This window comes from Xenopus laevis, chromosome 5L (assembly GCF_017654675.1).
Source record: "Xenopus laevis strain J_2021 chromosome 5L, Xenopus_laevis_v10.1, whole genome shotgun sequence".
NCBI classification, from domain to species: Eukaryota; Metazoa; Chordata; class Amphibia; order Anura; family Pipidae; genus Xenopus; species Xenopus laevis.
Window position 1 is genome coordinate 11,687,600 of NC_054379.1, and position 17,659 is coordinate 11,705,258.

At 41.3% G+C, this 17,659-nt stretch overlaps 1 protein-coding gene across 1 annotated transcript; it reads right to left on the bottom strand.

Moving 5' to 3' along the window:
* Positions 1-1,083: 1,083 nt before the first annotated feature.
* Positions 1,084-17,495, bottom strand: pacc1.L (proton activated chloride channel 1 L homeolog). The gene is made up of 8 exons (XM_041562537.1): positions 17,275-17,495; positions 16,159-16,246; positions 13,522-13,731; positions 8,165-8,319; positions 7,494-7,636; positions 4,645-4,789; positions 3,954-4,061; positions 1,084-1,582 (listed from the first exon to the last, which is right to left on the bottom strand). Exons 1-8 carry the CDS (start codon positions 17,314-17,316, stop codon positions 1,421-1,423), a joined length of 1,053 nt encoding a protein of 350 aa, XP_041418471.1. The 5' UTR covers positions 17,317-17,495; the 3' UTR covers positions 1,084-1,420.
* Between the last annotated feature and the right edge of the window lie 164 nt (positions 17,496-17,659).

A 17,659-nucleotide genomic window follows, 5' to 3' on the forward strand; every position in this document is an offset into this window, starting at 1 on the left:
CAGCGGCAACGCTTCCAAGATGGCGATGCCCATGACGAATGCGGAAAATTAAAAATAAAAGGATCTCCAGGCCAATGACCGATTATGGGAATTGCTGACTTGTGTTCCTGTGTTTCCTAAATTGTTTCCTGACCCTCTGCTAGACCCTGATTCTGATCCTTGCTGCCTTATTGAACTCTTGCCTGAACTTGACTACACTTACACCTGACCCCGTTGGATGCCACGAACTTGGACTTAACCCCTAAGCTTCCTCCTTGGTCCGGACTTCTCCGCTAGGAGCCGATAGGCCTGACACTAATGTATTGCAGGGAGTTGACCGTGCACCATTGAAGACTGATTGTAGGCAACGTTCAAGATACAAGTCGGGGAATAGGCCTAGAGCCTTGCAAAAGGAATCCAGGAACAAGGCAGAATGGTCAGAAATAGGGATCCAAGAAGATGTTTAGCAGAACACCCAGGAACCCGGTTAACAGCGACCCACTATCCGGCACCGGCAGAAAGCAGGACTGAGGGATTTAAAGGAGCAGCTGCACCTGCTGGATAATGAAACGTAGCTGATCCCAGATTAGGAGAAGTCTAAACATGGACTGCACTGATTGCTCTTTTATATGGGGAAGCACAAGGCGTGTAGTCTGCGTGTAGTGTAGCGCGAACATAAGACAAACCCTTGGTTCAAGCCCAGGGATAGGCTGCACAGTGGAGGTGTGGCCAGGAGGAGAAGCCATTACATTTGCTCATACACTTGTCAGAAAGACATCGCAATACCCGTCCCCTTGTACAAAGCATTCGCAAAAAAAATTCACACATTTATTTGCTAATTAATGAGGCACAAAGTGGTGATGGATCTTTTTTTTTTTCACTTGTAATTGAAAAGGCTACGATGGAAACCATGTTGGTTTGGTCCTGTGGCACCCGCTGGACAATCTATTGCTTTATTATTTATCTTTCCCTTTATTGAAGGGTTGCCGTGACTCACCCCATAGTAACACTGCTACGTCACTTCACTTTCATCCAGTTTCCTCCCAGGTTTTTATTTTTATATATATATATATATATATATATATATATATATATATATATATATATATATATCATTTTCAGTTTATCTAGATCAGCCCAGCGTCTTGTGTTTAAGATTTTAGAGCCTGATTCTCATTGTTGGATGGTGACTGATAGTTTGCCTTAATTTCAGTTCCTCCACCAACTAATAATGGAACTAATCTCTAGCAGTCTACATTAAATTGTCACTACTCCTGCATCATTTCCCTTTAAGAGGTGTGGCTTAAAGGAGTCACTTCCCTTTAAGAGGTGTGGCTTTGAGTCATTTCCCTTTATGGGGTGTGGCTTTAAGGATTCTCCTCCTCATACATTCCTGTATCCCATTAAGGTCTTGGGCAACATCAGTGTCGTGACAGTGGCTTCAGCTTATGTGGTTCAGTTCCCGAGTTCTCTTCTTCAGGTGTCTCCTCCGGACCTTTATCATCCACTTAACACTGAGTTTGGCAAAATCCGCCGCTTTAAATAAAACCAGAAAGACGCTGCACAGCAGAGCGATCATACTCCATGGATTGGCCGTGATGATCTACAGACAGAAAATAGTGGGAGAGGGGAGATAATTCTGGGTGTTAAGTCAAGATGCCAAACTTGCAGCCCTCCACACTAACGACTGATTCAGCACCCAATCATCAGTGTTCTTTAAAGGGTGGTCCACCTTTAAAGGAACAGTAACACCAAACTATGAAAGTGTTTTAAAGTAATGAAAATATCATGTAGTGTTGCCCTGCACTGGTAAAACTGGTGTGTTTGCTTCAGAATCACTACTATAGTTCATATAAACAAGCTGCTGTGTAGCAATGGTGGAAACTGAAAAAAGGCTATATGGCACAGGTTAAACAGAGGGTAACCGATAACAATATTATGTTCTACAGAGTTTATCTGCTCTTTTCTATGTAACCCGAGCCTTTTCTTCTTTGAATGGCTGCTCCCATGGCTACACAGCAGCTTATTTATAAAAACTATAGTAGTGTTTCTGAAGCAAACACAGCAGTTTTACCTGGGCAGGGCAACACTACATTACATTTGTATTACTTTAAAACAATTTCATTTTTTGATGTTGCTGTTCCTTTAAATTTACTTCTAGTATGTTATAGAATAGCCAATTCTAAGCAACTTTTCAATTGGCCTTTATTATATAGTTTTTGAATTATTTGCCTTCTTGTTCTGACTCGTTTACAGCTTTCAAATGGGGGTCACTGACCCCATCTCAAAACTAAATGCTCTGTAAGGCTACTTTTTATTACTTCTCTTTCTATTCAGGCCTCTCCTATTCATATCAATGCATGGTTGCTAGGGTAATTTGGACCCTAGCAACCAAATGGCTGAAATTGCAAACTGGAGAGCTGCTAAATAAAAAGCTAAATAACTCAAAAACCACAAATAATAAAAAAATGCAAACCAATTGCAAATCGTCTCAGAATATTACTCTGTACATCATACTAAAAGCTAACTCAAAGGTGAACAAACCCTTTAAATGACTTAGAGATGCATATATTATATAGTGAATAAAGTACCCCCTCTTGTAAAATATAAGGTTATTATAAGTTACCGAGGAGTTTCATGACCATATAAAAGTACGAGGCCGAAGGTAACTTCTAATATCCTCATATTTTACAACTGGGGGTACTTTATTTATTATAATACGCAGTTTTAGTGAGTCATGTGACAGAAATGACTTCAGAACTCACCGTTTATAACTGATGACATCAGAACTCACCGTTTATAAGGATATAATTTACAAGATATTTATGGCTTTTGTGTATTTTATATTTATATATAAATATATATTCGACTAGGAATTGAAATCCTTCGACTTCGAAAATCGAAGTCAAAGGATTTAGCGCAAATTCTGCGATCGTACGATCGAAGGATTATTCCTTCGATCGAACGATTAAATCCTTCGAATCGAACGATTCGAAGGATTTAAATCCATCGATCGAAGGAATATCCTTCGATCAAAAAAACTTAGGAAAGCCTATGGGGACCTTCCCCATAGGCTAACATTGACTTCGGTAGCTTTTATCTGCCGAACTAGGGGGGTCGAAGTTTTTTTTAAAGAGACAGTACTTCGATTATCGAATGGTCGAATAGTCGAACGATTTTTAGTTCGAATCCTTCGATTCGAAGTCGTAGTCGAAGTAGCCCATTCGATGGTCGAAGTAGCCCAAAAAAACCTTCGAAATTCGAAGTTTTTTTTACTTCGAATCCTGATTTAGTGAATCAGCCCCTTACAGTTAAAGGGGTGGTTCACCTTCCAAGCACTTTTTTCAATTCAGTTGTTTTTAGATTGTTCCCCAGAAAATACTTTTTTCAATTACTTTCCATTATTTATTATTTACTGTTTTTCCAAAATCTAAGTGTAAAGTTGAATGTTCCTGTCTCTGGTGTTTCAGTAATTCAGGCGCAGACTCTAAACTGTTACAATTTTGCAACATTTAGTTTCTCAGCAGCATCTCTGGAGTATTAGTAACTATTGTATCAATTCTAACAGCTGCCTGTAATGAAACTCAGGGATTCCGCTCAGCAGGAACAGCGATAAGAAATGTATCAACTAAGGGCTAGTCCACACGAGGAGATTCGGGGAGATTTTGTCGCCTGGCGACTAATCGCCTCGTCTTTTGAGCGACTATCTCCCTGAACTGCCTCAGCGTTTTTCCCATAGGCTACAATGAAAAGTCGTTTTCAATAGTCGCCCAAAGTTGCCTCACTGAGGCAACTTTGGGCGACTATAGTTGTTTGAAGGTGAACCACCCCTTTAAGTAAACTGATCATTTCTGATTAATTATTAGCCAGGGAAGTGTCCCTGTTTGTTTATTGTGCCCCTGTCATTCAGTTACCAATCTCCTGCTTCAATCATAACCCATAATACAAGAGCAATGGAAAAGTTTCAAACTCACGTCTTGAATTTCTTGAATATACGGATCCTTCCATTCAAAAACGACGAAGAACAATTGGTCCCCCTTGTCTGGATTTTCTCTCCGATCAATGAAATTCACCACACTGGTCTGTAATGAAACCGTCGGCGTGTTTAGGGCATAAGAATTGTTTCTGTAAGGCTTGGAGTGGCTTTTGAGACATGTGTTTAAAGGAGAACTAAAGCCTAACTAAAGAAGTAGGTAGAAATGTTGTACATGCTTTGTGCTTCTGTACCAGCCCAAGGCAACCACAGCCCTTTAGCAGTAAAGATCTGTGTCTCTAAAGATGCCCCAGTAGCTCACCTGAAAAAAAACCTCAAATGTCAGGAAGGCTGCAGACAACTCCAGACTGATCCCTGGACGTCTGCCGTTGACTTATTCAGCTGGTTTTAGGTGGTGAATAGTCAAATTTGAATTCTTAAAGGGCCAGAGTATGATGCATCTCAAAAATTGAATTGAATTTTTTTTAAAAAACTCGAATGGAATTTGAATAACTCTCTAGTCGAATTTAAAAGTTTTGACCATAAAAAAAATTAGAATTTCGAATTCGACCCTTGATAAATCTGCCAAGTTATCTTCTTTATACTGATTCCAGGGTGAGTGCTGACCTATGGATCTGATCAGTACAGTGAGTACATACAACATGGATAAGAGATCTGGAGAGATCACGTACTTCTTGTCTGAATTCCACTGATTGGCTTCCATCTTCCTCTTTTGTTTTGACCAGCGACATTTTAACCCACGTGCGAAATCCTCCGGAGAATTTCCAGCTGGAGAAGGAGCTCTCACAGTCCTGCATGAACCTCACCCGGTTAGTACTTTAAAAAGAACACAAGACATTAGCAAAGAGCAGTGAGATTATAATACAATATAAAACAATTTCAATGGATACCCTGTAAAATGAGCTTAGGCAAATCACATTGTGACTTATTACAACTTACGTTATAGAAAGCCATGTGCCCCCTGCTATAAAATAATGAGAATAAAAATAATCTCTACATCTCCCTGACCTGTATAACTCAGCCTGCAGCCTTGTGCCTTTATATGGTCACAGAACAACCCCTCAGTGACTTCTAATATCCTTATCATTTACAGTAGGGGTACATTATCCCTTATATACATGAGTGATACTCAGAGTTCCCTGTATAACTCAGCCTGCAGCCTTGTGCCTTTATATGGTCACAGAACAACCCCTCGGTGACTTCTAATATCCTTGTCATTTACAGTAGGGGGTACATTATCCCTTATAATACATGAGTGATACTCAGAGTTCCCTGTATAACTCAGCCTGCAGCCTTGTGCCTTTATATGGTCACAGAACAACCCCTCAGTGACTTCTAATATCCTTATCATTTACAGTAGGGGGTACATTATCCCTTATAATACATGAGTGATACTCAGAGTTCCCTGTATAACTCAGCCTGCAGACTTGTGCCTTTATATGGTCACAAACGAAAAGATAATTTTCAGTTCAGAATTACAAGCATTTCTCATATACACCCGGCTGAGAGAACAACAAAACGCTGCTTCTGTAACGGAAGATCTTTACCTTATGATCCCCTCATCTGGCCCAGAATAAAGGAGCTGCACCCCCCCTTCTGCCTTCCAACTGAGGGGGACTAATGGTGTGTCACAATAGTGTGTGCTTGAAGCTCCTGTTGCCATTTTATGTCCCACTGACATTCCATTATGTGCTGAGTTTACAATCTCCTTTGCCTTCGACCTGCATCTGTTGTTTTGTCATTAGTGTTAGATTATCCTGCCTCTTGCTAAACAACAGCTCAACCCTCAACCTCAAACACAAGGAAGCTCAGACTCTTTATGAATGTGCAACATGTTCTGCCACCTATATTTATATATATAATTTATAGCCACCAATGCACTGGCAGAGGTGATTTCACCCGTTGCACTTGGTTTCACCCGGAGCTATTGTTCAGTGCTTTGGTTTAAAGGGGTGGTTCACCTTTAAGTTAGCTTTTAGTATGTTATAGAATTGTCAATTCTAAGCAACTTTTCAATTGGTTTTCATTATTTTCTTTTATGTAATTTTTTACTATAAGGCTACAAATCTATTGTTATTACTACTTTTTATTACTCATCTTTCTATGCAGGCCTCTCCTATTCATGTTCCAAGCACATATTGGGCGACTAATCTCCCTGAATCTGAGCGTGTGTCTCTGCCCAAAAGGCCCCCCATACATGGGCCGATAAAAGCTTCTGACAGATCGAGTCGTCAGTTTATTGGCCCATGTGTGAGGCCATCCAATGGGCTTCCCCAATCGATATCTGGCTGAAAGTTCACCAGATCTTGATTGGGCCGGTTAAAAAATCCCGACCGCCCGTATCAGATCCATTATGATCAGAACGTTGAGCCGTAAGGTCGGATCAGCCCGATATCGTCCACTTCAATGTGGGCATAATCTGGGAGAGATCTGCTCGTTTGATGACATCGCTAAACAAGCGAATCTCTACGTCTATGGCCACCTTTAGACTCCCAGCTCAAACTCTCAACCCCACCCACTATTTCCCCCACCCACTATGATCACTTACTACAATGTTGTGAATTTTACCACTACCCATTTAATTGCAAACCCACGTACGATCACGGTAATCATCATCCCTCTCTCTGAACTTACAGTCTGAACTTACAGTCTGGCATCTGGTCCCCATGTTGGGCAATCACTGCCCCCTCATGGAAACCTGAGCAATGTCAATTATAGGGTTGAGCTTAAACATTTGTTTTTAGAGAAAAGATATGTATAACCCCCGCAGGTTTGAGCTATTTAGCAAACATCAGAACACTGAAGTGTGGTGGGTAGGTTAGCCCTGCCAATTCAAGGATCCCCTCCCCCAACCTCTTGCAAACCACTTCAGGTGATCAATAAATAGGTATAGGTAATAAACTGACTAATAAAGCTTCACCTTTAATCGTTAATGTAAAAACCGACAATAAATTGGACACTGTCCACACAGCAAAGCAAAGTATGTGCAGACCCACTGCCATTAGCAAATATCTGCAGTGCAGGACTTTAGCCTTAAAAAAAAAAAAAAAAAAACAGATTAAAAACCGCATATAGGTGGTAGGTGGGGTTACCTCAAAACCATGAAGTATGTGCGGATTATTCAAGATAAGTTAAAGATAAGTTAGTGTCAAGGGTATTCCATTGCCCCTCCATTAGATTCCCCAGCAGTCAATTCTACCTGTTTATGTTGGGAACAGATGGGAGCTAGGTCCCCCCCACCGTCCACCTATGCTGCCCTACGCGTTTCGCCAACTCAGTGGCTTCTTCAGGTGGTTTGGTTTGCTGTGTGGACAGTGTCCAATTTATTGTCGGTGTTTAAAGTAACGATTAAAGGTGAAGGTTTATTACCTATCCCTATTTATTGATCACCTGAACTGGTTTGCAAGAGGTTGGGGGAGGGGATCCTTGAATTGACAGGACTAACTTACCCACCACACTTCAGTGTTCTGATGGAAACCTGAGCAATTGCAGCAGAGCAGTGGGACTGGATGGGACTCACCTCTTGAGAAAACCGTCGTACGAGGAGAACAGCAGGTAATCGATTGCGCTGAAATCTTGTTTCGTTTCATTTAAGTGGAACTGTAAGAAAACCAGTTCCCTCCTCCTCACGTCCCGCGGCCCTTGGACAATCAGCGCGTGTTTCTGCAGAATAAACCAGGACAAATCACAATATATCATTAGTTATTCATCATAATTTCCGTCTTATTTTCTAAATGTTATGTTATTTTATAATCTAGTAAACAAATGATATATTGTGTATTTTACAAATCGGCCACTAGAGGCAACGACATACAGAAATGTTTTAGCCAATTTTACTAACTCCGCCTAAGTAAATTTCCTATTGGCTCTTTTTCCCCTTTAAATATCTTGTCTGTACCAAAAGAAAGTCAGCCTATGATTAAGTGTCCTTGGATGACACGAAATGCGTAAGGCTTTTATTTTATATATAAAAGATAAAGATTTTTTTGTATTATTTAAATCTTGGCTCTTGGATTCTACTACGTCTACAATTGGTGTTCCAGATCGGTGCCTGCCTAATATCGAATTTTTCTTTCACAGCAAGTTCATGTTTATGTTTTGTATACAAAATACAGCATTTCTAGCTTTATTCTATTTTAGACTTTACTTCCCCTTTAATATAGTATTTGCCCCACCCCCATGCCTCATTACCACAGTGCTGTTGGTGTAAGGATCAGTGTAGCTGATGTTCTGGGTGATACAAGTGTTTTCTCCCGGCTGCCCCGGGTCTATCAGAGGAGGGATGTGGTCGTACAAGTGATGTTTGCAGCTCAGAAGCCGAGCTTTGCCTGGATACAGGGCAATACCTGAGAAATAAACACAGCAAAATAGGTTAATATGAAGGTTTAGATATTTAATAATGTACCATCAGACTGTGACTCATTCATGGAAATAAAGAGACTTATCCAACAACATATAATTGATTTACAGGCTCTTTATAGTGGCTGGAGATAGAGTCCTGCGCAGAACCAATTTATTAAACCCGAACCCGACTTGCGACCCGCAACCTGGACCCGCATACTTACCAGCTTGGACCTGCTACCTGATCCGCAAGTACCTTATCCGCAACTTGATCCGCAACCCACTGACCATCAAGAAACAGGAAGTGTTGTCATTGTAAACTGGAAGTGACATCATTGGAAGCAGGCGTGAACAGAAAAAAGGAGAAAAACTCGCTATTGAGAAGACCCGCAATCCAACCGCGGCCTGCAAACCTGGAGAACCGCTGACCCGCGTCTATACCCGCTCCCGAAACTTCTACCTGCAACCCACAGGATTCCGCTGGTTTTTGCAGGTAACCCGCGGGTACCCAACCCGCTGCAGGACTCTCCTGCCCCTCTACACCCCCCTCTGACTGGCACCCAAAAATAAATAGGTGAAGCGGTAACATTAGGCTCACACAGGTAATGGCAGTAGTAATATGATAAAATGTCTGTTCTTCCCGCATGTACAGCAGCCCTATGACTAGTACACTATTTCATACTGGAACGTACAGGCCAATGCCCTAATCACTGTCTATAGAAACACTATTTCCCATCTATTTGTGCCAGTTCTTACCTCTTACTCTACTGGGCAGGGACAAGTTATAAATATCCTCTAAATTATATCCTTATAATACACAAAAGCCATGAATATCCTGTAAATTATATCCTTATAAACGGTGAGTTCTGATGTCATCAGTTATAAACGGTGAGTTCTGATGTCATCAGTTATAAACGGTGAGTTCTGATGTCATTTCTGTCACATGACTTGCTGAAATGTGTGTATTATAATAAATAAAGTACCTCCAGTTGTAAAATATGAGGATATTAGAAGTTACCTCGGAGTTCCATGACCTGTATAAAAACACTCGGCCTTCGGCCTCGTACTTTTATATGGTCATGAAACTCCTCGGTAACTTATAATATCCTTATATATATATATATATATATATCCTACTTTATTCACTATATATTACACAAAAGCCATGCATATCTTGTAAATGTTTTCCTTATAAACGGTGAGTTCTGATGTCATCAGTTATAAACGGTGAGTTCTGATGTAATTTCTGTCACATGACCCCCTGTTGTAAAATATAAGGATATTAGAAGTCACCTCTGAATTCCATGACCTGTATAAAAGGACTCGGCCTTTGCCCTCGTACTTTTATGTGGTCATGGAACTCCTCTGTAACTTATAATATCCTTATATTTTATTAATTATCATTCTCTATATATATGTGGCTGTTTGAACTGGACAGTTTGTGCTATTCTGGTGTTCTGAAATTGTATGGCACAGACCCTGCTATTTACCAGTGCACACAGGCTGCAGGGCAGACGTCCAACCTGAAGGGTTAAAGGGGTTGTTCACCTTGCAACACGTTTTTTCAGTTGGTTTCAGACAGTGTACCAGAAATAATGACGTTTTCCAATTACTTTCTATTTTCTATGTGTGACTGTTTTTCAAATTTTTAACTTTCTAAAGCAGCTCTGGGGGGGGGAGGGTTGACCCTGTAAACTGGGGGGATGATATCACTCCAACTTGCAGTAAAGAGTGACTGAAGTTTATCAGAGCACAAGTCACATGACTGGGGCAGCTGGGAAACTGACAATATATCTAGCCCCATGTCAGATTTCAAAATTAAATCAGTTCTCTCTTTAATTAAATCAGTTTTGCTCTTTTGAGAAATGGATTTCAGTGCAGAATTCTGCTGGAGCAGCACTATTAACTGATGCGTTTCGGGAAAAAAAATGACAGTATCCCATGAAAGGCAGCTGTTAGAATTGATACAATAGTTGTTGATACTCCAGAGATGCTGCTGAGAAATGGATCAACTAAATGTTGCAAAATTGTAACAGTTCAGAGTCTGCGCCTGAATTACTGAGCTGCCAGACACGAACATTAAACTTAGATTTTGTAAAAATGGTCAAAAACAGAAAGTGATTGAAAAAAGTCTTTATTCCTGGTGAATAATCTTAAAACAACTGAACTGGAAAAAAGTGTTTGGAAGGTGAACAACGACTTTAAGGGGTGATACGGAACTCACAATGGCATGTTCTAGGTTACACTATAAACTAGGGATGCACCGAATCCCCTATTTTGGTTTCGGCCTAAAAGTACTTTGTGTAAGATTCGTTGATGTTGATGGGAGTTCAACCATAAACTCAAAATTCAAAAAAAATATGACCAATTGAAATTTATTAAAAAAAAAAATCAAATTTTTCAAAAATAGGTGAATAGGATCGAACTGCAAATTCAAATCTTATTTGAATTCAATTCGAGTTTTTTCACCCAAAATATGTTTTTTTTTTTTTTTCAAAAGTCCACCAAATGACTTCAAATTGATTGTAGGAGGTCCCCCCATAGGCTAAAACACCAATTTCGGCAGGTTTTAGGTGGCGAATAGTCGAATTCTTAAAGGGACAGTGCATGATAAATTTCAAAATTAGAATTTTGAATTTTTTTTTTAAATTCGAATTGAATTTGGACTATTCCCTAGTCGACTTACACTAAAATAAACTCGCAATTCAGTTTTAAAAATTCGAATTTTCAATTCGACCCTTGATAAATCAGCCCCTTAGTCTAATCCATAATTATTTCATTAATTGGCCCTGACTCCCAAACTGACCCAGACAGCTCTTCCCCCGAAACTGATCCACTGTCACATTCCTTCTAAGATCCCTGTGGCACCAGGAACATTGGCCGAATCTTTTCCGACTCAGTTTTCCATGAGTTGTACGTAAAAGGTTGAACTCGAGGGACTTGTGTATAACTTAATATGTAACTATGGAAAGATTGAATTCAGCTCAGTGCTTCCCGTACGGCATTTTATTCAGCAAAAAGGATCATTGTTTGTAGTCAGAGACAGGGAGAAGCTTTGGTGTGAATTATTCAGAGCAAGTCAGGTCACATGATACGGGTGCTGCTGGGGCAGTATAATAACCCTGTTATAAAACATTTACACCAAACACGGTGTCCGTATACATTAACTCAACCCAATAAATTGGACTGCGGTCCTGACGTAAACATAAGAAAGAGCAGTTATCAAGGGAAAGTAGCAAGGCTTAGTAACTGGTTGCAAAACTACAACTCCCACAATCCTCCTTGCCCGTGAATAGGCCTACATAAACTGAATACTGGCGAGTGCACATACTTATGCATCGGGCTTTTTATAATACAGATATCTGATAGAGATCCCTGCAGTAGCAGCAGACAAACCTTCTAATAAAGGTCTCACTGATCACAAATTGTGCAACTCCCATAAGGCTCTGCAAAAAATCTCAACTTTTGATTGGCCTACGTTTGTTCCAACCCCACTCACATAAAATCTGGTTTAAAACCACCGACGTGGAGCAAATACATGACTACAATAGTCACAGCCCAGCAAATGCCTCTAACATTACACCCCGATCAGACATCATTTCATATGGATTATGTGCAGTCAGTTAATTTTAGGTACAGCTTCCCCTTTAAACAAGCTATAGTAAGGCTTATTACATGTGTTACATTATTAGATAAGCGGGTGACAAAGTGAAAGTCATTATCTTAACCCATAAACCTTCGACTGTGGCCCTTACGTAAACATAAGAAAGAACAGTTATCAAGGGAAAGTAGCAAAGGCTTCGTCACTGGTTGCAAAACTACAACTCCCACAATCCTCCTTGCTCGTTAACCGATTATGGGGGGGACCAGAAGGATTTACAGACATGGGATTTCTGGATTCTGTACAAATTGACAGATGGGGAGGCTCACTTATTAAAGATCAAATTTTGAATTAATGTGTTTTTTTTTTAAACTCTATTAAATTCAACTATACTCAATTCGACAGGGGGTTATTTATAAAAAAAAAAAAAAAAATATATCAAACTCAGACTAATTTTACAGACTCAATAACTAGAATCAAATTTGTTTTGACCATACTGGATTCAAGTTTTTTCTCCAAAAAAAAAAATGTTTAAAAAAAATTGAATATATTTAACTCTAATCGAATTTGTTTCGACCGAACACAATTCGAGTTTTTTTCTCCAAAAAACATGGAACAGGAAGGCTACTAACAACTCCAAATTGCTCACTGGACGTCTCCCATTGACTTATACTATGGCAGGCTTTAGGTGGCGAATAGTCAAATTCTTTCAGGGCCAGAATTTGATATCTTGAAAATCTAATTAGAATTTTTTTTTTAAAAAAAACTCAATCCGAGTTTGGATAATTCCCTAGTTGAATTTGACAGTTTTGATCATAAAAAATTTGAATTTTCAATTCGACCATTAATAAATCTGCCCCTTACCGTAGAAAATAAATAGCATTGAGCAGTAGAACACCATTGTGTTTAATGGGGTGTTAGTGCTCAGTGCAGCTCAGCAGTGGTGCAAAGCACTAACACCCATCAGAATCCTTACTCCCGATGCATAAAGCATGTGTAATAAAAATGATTTAGACAAATGGGTGAGGCTGCAACTTCCAAACACCACAAGGTGGATACAAAGAGGTTGCGTAATATGAATCTGTTCCCAACCGTTGGACTACAATAAACAGAACCCCCGGTCTCTAGAGATAGAACCAAGGTCCAACTGTCACATCTGTCTGACAATGCCTGGAGCAGAATTTCATATCAAGGTTCCTGCTGAGGTTCTTTACAGCCTCCAACTAATACAGGAAGAACAGTAGGTAGTATCACCCTGATGTCCTGGCACAAAATGGGCATGTATCAGGTGACTTTCCATATTATTATTACATATTTCCGTGCCAACGTTTACACCATTTTATCCTGTCTCCAGTGCCACCTGCTGTTTACTTGATTGACCAGCCACAATCAGCAGTTAAGTTAGCGAAAAGAGGAAAGTCTTGTGACTTTCCATTTCCTTTAAAGAAATTGTAAAGCTTCGTCCATGAAACCTAAAGAAGTTCCAGTTGTCTCTGAAAGGGAAAGGCCGGGCAGTATAAATAGGCAGCCAATATCGAAGCACAACTCACTTTACACCGTATTGCATCTCATCTCAGATCAGTAGATTTAGGAAGGTCCCACTTACCGGGAGCATCGTACACGTTCACCTCTTTATACGACACGGACATGACCGGATGTTTCAGTTTATCCCTGAAGTCGGTGATGGTCTGATACACGAGGAAAACCGCCACGCCCATTAGGAGCAGATACACGAAGATGAGCAAAACGGAGAAGACGTTCTTCAGGCAGGTTCTGCTGAAACGCACCCGAGTGTTGCTCCTATCCGAATCCCTGTCTGCAAAGCAATAGGACGCCATGATTACACTAGGGGTAATAAAGTCCATATGCCTGAAACTATAAAATCAGAGTTTTTAGTGGAAAAAAAAATTGCATTTTTCAAGATTTATTATACCCCGAGGTAGAGTCCTGTGCGGACTCGACCCGAACCACTACCCACACCCGTAACCCGCATACTTACCCGCTGGGACCCGCTACCTGACCCGACCCGCAAGTACCTTATCCACAACCCGATTCGCGACCGATGACCATCAAGAAACAGGAAGTGCTGCCATTGTAAACCGGAAGTGGCGTCATTAGAAGTTGCCGTGATCAGAAAAAAAGGATTAAAACAGGAAGTGCTGTAGTTGTAAACCGGAAGTGACATCATTGGAAGCGGGTGTGATCACAAAAAAAGGAGAATCGCGTCTATACCTGTTCCTGAAACTTCTATCTGCAACCCGCAGGGTTCCGCTGGTTTTTGCGGGTAACCTGCGGGTACCCGACCCGCTGCAGGACTTCCCCCGAGGATGCAAAAAGTCAGAATCCGAAAATCCTGCATCTCAGACCTGCCGAGGTTATATATAAGTCAATGGCAGAGGTTCCTATCCTGTTTGAAAGTTTTTGTGGTTTGCGATGGAATTAGTCCTAAAATCTGACTATTTCAGGCAAAAATCCAAAAATTCTGACTTTTCAGGAAAAAGCCCAAAAAAATTGTACGATTCAGGTTTTCGCTTTATTTTATCGAGTTTTTCCCCCAATCTAATGGTGCTTTTTTAAAAAAAATTTTTAAATAATAAATAAGGTCACATCGTGGATTCTGGTTTGGACTTTTTTATTCTAAAAAAACCCAGAAAATTCAAATTTTGATAAATAACCCCTAGGCCTCACTGTAATACAACGATCAGATCTGCACATAGAGATCCATGGAATGCACCCAGACTGTAGCCCACAGGAAAGTGTCATTTTTATTAAGTACCCATAAATTCTTTACTTTATGAATGGGGGGTGAGTGTAGTAGTCGGGCCACAGCAGCTGCCCATTACCATTTGGGAATTCAAGCTCTGGTCGGCCCAAGGCAATAATTCCATTGTTGGGCCTTTGCTGCAGCATTATCCTGGCTGTAGAAGAAATGGGCTTCAAAAAGTTGAGTTTCTGGTTACTTTATTGAATATATAATATTGAATATCTATGCAAAACCCTACTAGTCCCGCCCATCTGTTCCACTTCCTGCTGCCTCCTTTCCCAGGCTGTGCATGGAAGCTGGTGGCACTCTGCTCACGGCACTGTAGGACAGGAACCAATCAGCATCTAGAAAACCTGATAGGGAACTGAAGTCTGTCTTTGCTTGTGTTACTGCAGGGCTGTGATTGGCTGTTCCCCATTTTACTGTACTTCTGGCAGGGACCGTTCGGACACGCCCACCCCTCATTTGAAATATGGACAGGGACCAGTCAAATAAATGGTGCAATTTTTAAAGAATTTTTAGAACAATGTGAAACCAATACCATATAGTAAAGGTATGGGATCCGTTATCTGGAAACCCGTTATCCAGAATGCTTCAAATTACAGAAAGGCTGTCTCCGATAGACCCCATTTTATCCATATTTTTAAAAATAAATTCCTTTCTGTGTAATAATAAAAGAGTAGCTTGTACTTGATCCCAACTTAAGGTGGTCATAGACTTAAAGATCCGCTCGTTTGGCGACATCACCAAACGAGCGGATCTTTCCCCGATATGCCACTAAACTGCGTGGCTATATCGGGGGTAATTCGAGCGGAACGGCCGAACGATCGAATTACGATGCGCCAAGCGGCTCCGACGGGTCGGTCGGGTAAAAATCCAACCTTTCCGATCGATATCGTGGCCAGATATCGATCGGGAAGACCCGTCGGAAGCCCCCACACACGGGCAGATAAGCTGTCAAATCGGTGCAAACGACCGATATCGGCAGCTTTATCTGCCCGTGTATGGCCACCTTAAGATATAATTAATCCTTATTGGAGGCAAAACCAGCCTATTGGGTTTATTTAATGTTTACATGATTTTCTAGTAGGCTTAAGGAGTGAAAGATCCGTTAACCAGAAAACCCCAGGTCCTGAGCATTCTGAAAAGCAGGTCCCATACCTCTATACAAAATTGCCCACATAATTGTTTATCCTATATTTCTCCTTTAATATTTAAATAAAACCCTAGCACCAGACAGCTGCTGGACAAAAAGCTAAATAACAGAAAAACCACAGAAAATAAAAGAACAATTAAGACCAATTGCAAAGTGTAGCAGAAACCCCTAAGTCTACATTATACTAAAAGTTAATTTAAAGTGAACTAGCCCTTAAATGATGCTTCAGTCAAGCAATATGGCATCTTCAGTACATAATAGTTGGATGCCGGTACAATGGACAAGAAAGCAAGCGGCAGTAATGACTGTATTTAAAGACATACCGGGTATAACAGCGGACGCAGCTTCTTCCTGCTCCTCCTCCTGCGCCCCCTCTGGATCTCTTGCAATTGGATCTGTTTCGTCGTTGAGCTGCATAACATAATACATCACATTTTAACATCTGCACTGGAATCTTCTGTTAATGTTGCCTTAAACAAACAGGCAGTTGAGGCATAAAAGTCTATATATATATATATATATATATATATATATATATAAATAAGCCACCTTCAGGCCAAAACAAATGCTTCTCATTTCTACACATGCGGGTGCTGAAAGCACTGGCCAAGGAAGGGCATGAGCAGATGGTATTTCCCATCATCATCACCAGCAGCAGTAGCAGACAAAGGTCTATAGTGTGGGGCCCTGTGCAGGCAGCAGTACAACCAGTACATAGTTGATGTTTAGCTTTACATCCGTGTCCTCAAATGGCAACTCCAAGTGCCAATTCCTGCTCCTTCCTGCTCAGCACGTGCCGGGAAACGACTCTCTCTCCACTTCCCTCAGCTCATCCTAATCACGTGCCCCAGCAGCAACTACACCCCACTCAGCCCATTCCCATGGGACAGTAACTGCATTAAAACTTACTTGTGAGTGTAAATATTACTAATAGCAGCAGCATCTGTCCAGCTGTTTATATTCTCAGCACTGTCGGTTCTGACTCCTGAGGCTATTTAGTAAAAGGCAACTTACTGACACCCTGAGGTTGGTGGAGGTGAGGGGATGAGTCTCATGACTGGCTGGTTCAGTCCATGGCGCTGGGGGTTTAGGGCCAATTTAGAGAAGAGGGGCCCCTGGAAGTCCCATTTAAAGGGGAAGAAGATATGAATCAGGAGGGGGCACCTTGCTGGTCTGTAGTTGAACTGCAACTCTCAGCAGGGGAGGGAGGATACAGTGGCAATTGCAGGAGGGACTCCCAGATGTACTTTGTGCAAAGATCTAACAATTGTTACACAAAAAAAGCTTCTTTACATATTAGGGGCCCTTTTAGTGGTTGTGGGGCCCTTGGGAAAGTCCTTCCTGCCCCTCCCTCCATTACTATCAGTGCCCCCCGGGCAACACCATCCCTGACAGGACACGACTGATCTCTCTGTTTCTCTATCACTACTGGACTGTACCTCTTGGTACGACCGGGACAGCTCCTTCCTTATCGCTTCCATGACTTGTCAGGGGGTTACAAGTACGGGGTCCCGGCTGGTTTCTCCCCCCTGCACCAAGCAGAATGGTATGTGCCGTTGCATCTGCCTCACGGGCTCTTCTCACTTTACTCCGGCAACTCGCACTCCAGCCCAGAAGCATTTCCAGCTGCGCGCGCATCTCGCTGGCCGGTCTCTTGCCGCGAAGCCCGCTGGGAAATGTAGTCTCTCCACAGCCTCGCCAGTCACGTGACCCTTACTAGTGCGGGTTGTTGCTGAATAGCGCCTCGTTATTAGTAAAGGGAACAATTATTGTTTGGTGCTGGAATTAGAATGAACTGTCACCATGGAAACGAATTCAGTCACT